The following is an 8,907-nucleotide window of genomic DNA, read 5'->3' as shown; positions in this document are numbered from 1 at the left end:
TAGTACTAGCTAATACGTGCAGCCATTGTCGTGCTAATGTGCTAATTTTATATTGAAGACTCGGTATTCGGCTCAAAACCGTGTAATACGAGGATACTAATTTCATCGACTACTAGCAGAGGGCTCTGTATAGATTGGTCCAACACATGAAGTGATACCAGAAAAATTCAAATCTAAAATCTTTAGAGGAACACACTCCAAAGTCTCAATTTTTCAAAAGGTCAACCTATGTGGGTTGTGCTAATGTGGTAATTTATGTTCTCCCACGTTTTGGTTTGTTCCTTAATCCTTGTCTTGTTTCCCACCAGATCTGGATCTCTCCTACAACATCTCTCTCTCTATTACCTAATTCATCTTTATGTCTCTGTTACTTTTTCTCATCATATTTGTTTTGATTTTCTGTCTCTATCCATTATTTGAGATTGGATCCCCCTGTCCTACAACCTCTCTTTCACCAGGGGGTACAAGAGAGTGAAAGAAGAAAACTAAATGTGAAAAAGAGAAAAAAAGTAAAAGAGAGAAAGTGAAAGTATGAGAGAGATGATTTAGAGAAAGTTGAATGGATTATGGATCCTTTCCTGCATATGCAAGAAACTGCTTTCACAATATCACACATTCATCACAATCATTCATTACTCATTAGTCCAAAACCGTGAAGTGAAAAATGGAAGATTCATATTTTAAGCTCAGTAAATCAAGTTAAAAATAATTTAAACGAGTCGTCTAATCTTCATCTCAAATGATTAATCAACTTACGCGATCATATGAAATTTTTGTGTACTATTTTGACCGTAGTGAATCCATTTTCAGTCAAAAAGGACTATCACAATTCACACCCAACCCACAAATTATTGGCTTTGGTTTGATAAATAAAGACCCATTCAACAGGCAACATGAAGTAAGTATAAGATTTCATAATGCATACGAAGAGGAAGAAGAGAAAAAAATTGTTTCCGATTACACTGCTATTTGAAAGAACTGATAAATTATTACAAGTTTATCTAAAGAACAATCATTCTACTACTTGCAGAAGGGAAAAGATAGCCCCACCTGCCAAAAATGGATCTTTCCCACATCTCTACCTAATGCATATAAATTTTCTATTGTATAAGAAATCATTTTGCTCTCTTTCAATAAGGATTTATAAGAAAAGCAGGAGAAGAAAAGAGAAGGGTAAAGGAAAAAAATTCCTACCACAGCCAAAATTTTCTACTTCTTACTCTGCAGTAAGGCAACCACAGATCAAGAGTTCAAAATAATCTGAGATTGCATAATCCATCAGAAAACTAGAAGTAGTGCATTTCAACTCAGGACACAATTTTGAAGATGAGGGAGACTTTGATTTATGTACTTGTCCCACAGTGGCTTATACCTGCCTATAGCTACCTTCAGCCACGGCTTCATGTTCCCATTGAAGTGAATAACTGCCGCACTTTCAATAAGGCGGTTGTCAATATTTAGGTCATAGCCCAATCCTAGAACATGCCATCTTCTGTCAAGTGGCTCTGTCAAACCATAAAAACACAGAAGAGCAGGAGGAAGTGTCCCCAACTTCCAGAGTGTCCCATCAGCATTCTGCTCCTGCCAATAGTGATATCTTGCAGTCACATTAGCCTTCCTCCATGCCACCAAGTCAAAAACGTTCATACCAAACGCCCACGCGCATGCCTGTGGATCAAACCTCGAGCTTATAATTGAGTTTGAGAAGTTTAAATACTTGTAGTACCGATGAAATGCTTCAAGACAAGTTTCAACTGCACCGTTCACATTCCCATGCAAATCCAGTGAGAAAAGAGGGGTCAGATCTTTCTGCACAACAAGATCGTCGTCCAGGAAAACAACCTTCTCAAGTTGGGGATAAATCTCGGGGATATAAAACCGAAGATGATTCAATAAATACAAATACTTAGGATTCCGCATTTTTGGATCAGCGCTTACATCTTGATACAGCCCAAAGTAGAAAGTTTGTGAGTCAGGATTTTGGAGCTGCTTGACAGTTGGAGAATAAGATGCATTCAACCAAAGAAATTCCTCAATGTTCTGTACCTCTATGGTGGCCCCTTTAAAGTCATTACTAAGAAACCATGCTTGCATTGCTCCGTAATTGATTCCATTGGTGACAATGTGAAAGACCAACTGCTTTGGATGATCAGCATTGTAGACGGTTGAGTTAACAACTACAGATGTTGCCAGTACATTATCTGAAAATATGCAGAAATGATATAGGTTGTTGTCTGTGAGCCTTGGGGAATTTTTCCTCTCATCTGAGAGTTCCTGTAGGGATGGCATCTTTAGCCAGTCCGACACAAGTTTCACATTCAGACAATGGAGACTCTTGGGCAGCGCTTCAGCTGCTAGTTGACCAAACACGGCGCTTTGAACTGTTGCTGCATTGGCACGCTCTTCAAGAGCAAGAATATGAGATTTCATAGTCACTATTGTAGTTGCAATGTCATAATGGATATCTTGTGCCTTAAAAATTAGAGCAGTAAGGCTTTTAATAATTGGCTCTGCTTCTTCCAGTGTGACAGGCTCCCCAGTCATGGCAGCTTTTGAAAGCAAAAGCTGGCAACTTCTAATCTTTGAGCTAAGCTGCCAGGCAAGGTGAAGATTATTGTGTTCTTTGGCAATAACCACATAAGCCTTCGCCAGAATCATTTGTTGCGCTAATTGCCGAGAAAATGACGCTACACTTAAAATTTCTTCGGTAAAATTCAAACTTTCTTTGGCAAAATGTTCAACTCTTGCATTTCTCTCCTGCAAAGGAAAGTCACCAGTTCCGTAAGTAACCATAATGTTGGGAACAAATGACTAATTTTAATGACAAATAGTGTTGATAATCAACTAAAGAATAATGTCAGTATTTCTGTCATATTGGATGCAAAACGTAAATGTCACAACAGTGCGAATGATTGTAGCATTAATAGCTACAAATATTAGGACCTTTCTAGTGGCTGTGGTTTATAGATGTGGGATAAGTATTCTGAGAATCTAAGCTCTCTTTCATTTCAATACGTACTTGTGATATTGTCCATATGTATCAGCCAATAATTACACTCACAGATTAATCAGGCCAATTTAGGAAAATCTACTAGAGAAACTATATAACGACCAATCAATCATGAAGACAACAAAAATTGAGACAAATACTATAATACTGCATAAGAGAAAAATTAACAAATACAATAACTTAACTTAACAGTTGCTACAGAATGATGAAAAGAAGATAATCACTGCTATGTAACTGTATTTCTGGAAATAGGTCAAATGAACAGGAGAAACATTGATCGAAAAGACACAATAAAAAAGGTATGTGTAGAAACAATTTCTGAAGATTCGGTGTGAACACTGATGAGCTGCCAAACTTAGTAATTAATAGCCGTTTCCGAAATTCTAGTAATAATAAACTAAATGATTTTCACCCACAATATCTGTTGTTCGGTCACTCTTTTCTTTCAAAGGCCAAAATGTTACTAAAAGACATTACAGTATGTTCCTATACTTGTCATCAAGCTTTTACTTGAAGACCATTTTGTTCTTTAATTTATCTACAAAAGGAAATGCAAATGGAAATATTGTTTTAGCATGGTAAATTAAACACACTAGAAACAGAAGGAAACAAATTTGAAGTGTATGAATTGAGATCTTAATATATTTCCCACCAGAACTCATCCAACAACCGACATTACTACGGCGACCTCGGTATGGCTTAAGTCTGAGTGAACAAGTAGAGTTCACCAAAAATTGATAATCTTCAACCCCGTTCTTCCTCTCTAGCATGAATTGTAGCCATTTGATTAATCTAATGGTTGATATCTAATACTCTTAAGTCATCAGATTAACTGAATGGCTTGAATTGATGAAGAGGATCAATAATTTTTTATCTTGAACCAAAACAACTACAATATTAAATCACAAGCACATAAATTTGGGATCTCATAGAAAAAAGATTTGAATCACAGTCCAGTGAAACATATATTGCAAAATTGATTGATGAGTAAAGTAGTAGTAGTGAAGTTGATCGATCGAGATTGAATTGCAAGATAAAAATGATATGAATGAGAAAGTTTGTGAAGACTTACGAGCAAAGAATATGGAAGCGGTGGATCTTGATGATGATGATGATTATGTTGAATGATGAATAAAACAGAAACAGAAGCGAGAATAAAGAAGAAAGAGAAGAGAAGGCAGATCCAATAAGATAACCTCCGTCTAACCGGGCGCCGATAATCGGCTGCCCGTCGTCGCATTTTTCTTTTTCACTTCTTCTTCTTCTTGTTCAGGTTTTTGAATGTAAAATAGAATAGTGACACAGATTCAGTTAAATAGTATTGATATTAAAGGAGAGAAAGAGATAGATGAGCTGCCACAGGCTTTCGTGTATTCTATTCCTTTCAGAGAACGAACGAACGAACCAATTCTCAATTCTGAATCAAATCAAATAAACAAAGGGAATCATGCTTTGCTGTTCTTTCTGTTCACTCTTTGTTTATTTTACTTTTTTTTTTTTTTTTTTATTTTCTTTTGGTCAAGATTTATATATTTGTATTTTACAAGTAATAGGTGAATAGGATAATTAATTTGGACAGACTTTCACTAAAACGGTAATTAATCTTTCTGTAACTCCAAATTTAGTGGGATTTGATTCTGTAGAAAGATAACTCGATTACAGTCATTTTGGTATAGTTTGGTAAATTATTGATCAAAATTGAATTTTGTGCGAAGCTTTGAAGTTAAAGCTCAGAAGCATATTTTGTGCGGAATTTTAGGAGGGCAAAATCCATAAAATTATAAAATAGGGGGGTAAAATTCCGAATTTTAAAATATGGGATAAAATTCCGATTTATTCAAAATAGGGAGGGAGAGGTAAAATTGCATTTAAGTCAAAAAAAAATGATTTAGGTTCTTATATGGTGATTTTTTCAATAATTAGGAATATGTTGGTAAAAGAATAATTATTGTGGTTGAAAATTCAAAGAGAATTTATAAAATTGGACAAGAATTTTTCGAGAGGATCTTATATTTAGGTACGAAGTAGTGCTGCTTACATCCCTTTTAATTCAACATATTTTGTTATGTATATATGATAGGTGTAAATACATAATTACTTATTAAAGTTATTTTAATAAAAATATTTCTCTTTTATCTATACCTTTACCAGAGGGGGGTGTCTTCTAAGCCAAATTACATTACATATGGGTTGTCCAGATCATACTGGGCCAAAAGATGGGCCACTTTGGTACCATTCCCTCTGGAATTTTCTCTTTAGAACCCCCAGGTTACTTCCAGAACCCCCATTTGTCATTCTTTTTGAAAAATAGTATTGTTGGTTATGTCTTTTATTTGATAGTTGTAAAATTATAATTTTTAAATATTTTACTTTTTTAATTTGGTATTAAGCTTCAAAGACCGCATTTTTTAATTCGTTTTGAGCTTGAAATTTATTGGGCCTGTGTCAACCATATCCATTATTTTTATTTTTGTTGATAATAATCATCATATTCACTAATCTCTAATGGATGAAGTTAACAGATGAATAATAGCAAATGCCAATTTTTTTTGTGTGTACATAATAGCAAATGCCATGTTATTTTGTAGGTACAAAGAGCAACAAGATGTTTTCTCTTCGGGTCCCCGTGTTTCTTTTATACCCCCTGAATTTTCAATTCTGTCCTTGCAAAAAACTTCGGGTTTACTCTGAATTTGTACTAAAAAAAATTCGGTTTCTGCGAACCGAAGATCAAGGGCAAAATTGAAATATTTGGGGGTATAAAAGAAACACGGGGGGCCCGAAGAGAAAACATCGAGCAACAATAATTTAATTAGGTAAAAGCTCCTCAAAGTGAAGTACTACCAAAATATTCAAGTAAGGGAATATATCTATATACTAATCTAATTAATTTGAAGCACAATAATTAACACATTCAAATTTTAAGATAGAACAGAACATTCTTACTTATGTGTGTATGTATTAAACACAAATCCACACACAATATAAACCATTTTATTGATAAACAAACTAAGCCAAAAGCCAAAAGTTTTTATGGCGTTTGGTAGTAATCAAATATCCTCCAAGTTTCTTATTCTTCCTTCTCACTGCAATGGTCATACATGGTGAGTTTTGTATACAATACTCAGCAATTCCACTTTTTGTTCTTCTTTTTCTTGTCCATTTCCTCACCAAGCACCACAAGATAGAACGTTTTCTTTGTCCTACCACCAATAAAGACACCCTTTGTTGCTTTGCCTCTTGCACTATTGCAGCACCCTTTTCTTCTCCTTCAAGTAATACTATATTCACTACCACCTGCAAACCCATCAAATCCACACATGTTACCAAACATATATGTTTAAACTTCAATGTGTAATACATTCTTTAATATTGGAACCAAAGTTTCTGAAAATGTCTGTCGCAAATTCACCGTAATACCAAATATGCACTAAATTTGTGGTGAATTATATATGGTCGCAAATTAGGTTGTATAAATCATAATTGATTTCAATTCTTTATCGTATAACAATTTGTCTACGAATTTTGGCTCGGCTTAATTCAATCGTTACATAGTTGGTTTGAAATGTGATGATTGTCCAACACTAATGAACACATTTTTTTCAAGTTTTATATCATACAATATGAGACTCTTTAACACACCACCTTACGCTCAATACTAGGCATATGGAATGTGACTTGAGTGATTTGATAACAGGTGTCCTAATATATCTTTGATAAACTTTGATATCTCTTAAGTTTGAGATGAGTCTAACTCAAACTCTACGAAATAAAGAAATTAATGGACATTTGGAGTGTGATTTGAGTGGCTTCGACAACAGTTGTTCTGTTATATATTATATATATCCTTATACTATCTAAGAATTTAAACTCATTTGGGTTGGTCTAGGGTTAACTTGAAATTTTGGAGTGTGCTTCTCTCAATGTCTTAGATTCGATTACCTCTTATGTCAATTTCAGTGGATTGGTCCCCATAGATTGACCTATAAGTGAGAACTATCCGCGACTTGTAAACACATTTTTTGTGTCCCAACTCATCTAATGTGAGATTCTTTAAAAATGAGATGTAATTCAAAATCTGTTTGAAGCTTACCCCAGGTTTCTTCATTTCACACATACTCTTCATATCTAAGAGAAGTTGATAAGCCTTCACATTAAACTTCACATCAGACTCACCACCTAGGAATAAATCAACAAAACAAAGTTAAACTTTTTTGCCTCTATTCACATCAATCTAATCAAGATTTCACAAAAAAAATCATCCAAACAAAAAATAGCAAAATCATTTTTTTGTTCTCACCTTCTCTAAGGGGTCTAGCTACATGAACAAGAACAACAGTATCTTGTTTCTGAATAGTATGTGAAAGTGCCCAATCAAGTGCTCCTTTAGCTTCAAAGCTAGAATCCACAACCACCATTACTTTATTGCCACTTTCATCACCTTTGTTATCTTTGCTAGAATCTTGAACTCCATTGCTTGAAAACTCAGTTCTATTTGCAAATTTTGATCCAAAAGAAGATGATGATGATGTAGAACAAGCTCTAACACGAGGTGTAGCAACATGACCAATACACAAATTATGTAACTTGAAACGTGGCCTAACCATTTTTATTTTAATTCTAATTAAATTATGACTTAAGCTCAAACTATATGTGTATATATATAAATTTTTATACACACATTTTTGGGGATCAAAATTGAAGAATGCCAGCTTCATTGTGACACTAACAACTCACACCTTGACTTTGCTTTTTATTTTTTGGTGTTATGAATAATTTTCAAATGTTAATTTAATGATTATTTTGTATTTTTCTTAGTGTGTTGTGGGACTAATATTGAACGTGCCAAGCATCAAGAGTTTGGATGGTGGACATGAGTTGACAAAATTGACAATTGATATGAATTCTTTAATGGCTTCCACACGTATGTAGGAATAAATTATGAATTCATATGTCACAGATTAATAGAATGTTGAATAAAATAAACTTGTAGTCACTAGTGTACATTAGAGTAAATTATTTTTGAATATTATATTATGAGTTATGGATGTCACGTTGATTTAGAAATTTGATTAAGTGATTGAAACATGGAGTCAACTAATTCCTCAATGTCACTGAACATCCTTAGATATTCTCAGATATGAAAATTTTCCATGTAAGGAAATGATAAATCAACAAACATCGGGAAATCATGCGGTGAAGTTGGAACATCGGTGGTTGAAGACAACAAATTGTAATCTAGTTTTAAACTTGTTTGAGCATTGATTAATTTTTCGTGTGGCTACTTCGTATTGACTTTTTGTAATTTTTGTGGTATTTTTGGCACACCTTATGCTGAGAAGATTATTCGATTAATACATATATTTCATTTTTGCCTTTTTTTTTTAAAAAAAAAAAAGAATATTCTTTCTAAAAATTGTACTCAAATTTTCTTGAATGATTTATTTTAAGAAGAGTTTATAAACCACCTAAGCTTAATCACCTAATTTATAAGCTTGATCACTTAATTCATAATGTTTTATTTCAAGTCTCTATCAAGTTTCATTGAGGATAACTTGTAATTTTTTTTTGGTGATAGGGTTAGAGGATAACTTGTAATTAATTCATTAAAAAATTAAACAAAATTATTTTCCTATCATCTTTATACCGACATACATAAAAAAATGCCGACATAAATAAAATGAACATATTTAATAATTTATAATGGGCGTGGGAGATCCACTTACTTGAGTATCTCTTCTTATAGTTTTGTCATGTTTAATAAATCTATGAAGATTCAAACAAAAACACTCTATAAAGATATGTAATTTCAAAAATGTAATAAGATAAAACAACAATAAATTAATGCAAGTAATAATAAGAGATATGAATCTCTTAATATGTGGTTAGAAGTTTCA

General features: G+C 33.4%; 2 protein-coding genes across 2 annotated transcripts; both read right to left on the bottom strand.

Annotated features, from left to right (window-relative positions):
• Positions 1 to 935: 935 nt before the first annotated feature.
• LOC123884856 (hexosyltransferase GAUT11-like) lies at positions 936 to 4,480 on the bottom strand. Its single transcript, XM_045934090.1, has 2 exons — positions 4,083 to 4,480; positions 936 to 2,757 (listed from the first exon to the last, which is right to left on the bottom strand). Exons 1-2 carry the CDS (start codon positions 4,248 to 4,250, stop codon positions 1,303 to 1,305), a joined length of 1,623 nt encoding a protein of 540 aa, XP_045790046.1. The 5' UTR covers positions 4,251 to 4,480; the 3' UTR covers positions 936 to 1,302.
• Positions 4,481 to 5,929: 1,449 nt separating this feature from the next.
• On the bottom strand, positions 5,930 to 7,775 carry LOC123884923. Its single transcript, XM_045934150.1, has 3 exons — positions 7,311 to 7,775; positions 7,104 to 7,189; positions 5,930 to 6,307 (listed from the first exon to the last, which is right to left on the bottom strand). Exons 1-3 carry the CDS (start codon positions 7,726 to 7,728, stop codon positions 6,020 to 6,022), a joined length of 792 nt encoding a protein of 263 aa, XP_045790106.1. The 5' UTR covers positions 7,729 to 7,775; the 3' UTR covers positions 5,930 to 6,019.
• Between the last annotated feature and the right edge of the window lie 1,132 nt (positions 7,776 to 8,907).

Source organism: Trifolium pratense, linkage group LG5, assembly GCF_020283565.1.
Source record: "Trifolium pratense cultivar HEN17-A07 linkage group LG5, ARS_RC_1.1, whole genome shotgun sequence".
NCBI classification, from domain to species: domain Eukaryota; kingdom Viridiplantae; phylum Streptophyta; class Magnoliopsida; order Fabales; family Fabaceae; genus Trifolium; species Trifolium pratense.
The sequence above is the reverse complement of the archived record's forward strand: the minus strand, read 5'-3'. Positions and strand labels throughout refer to the sequence as shown.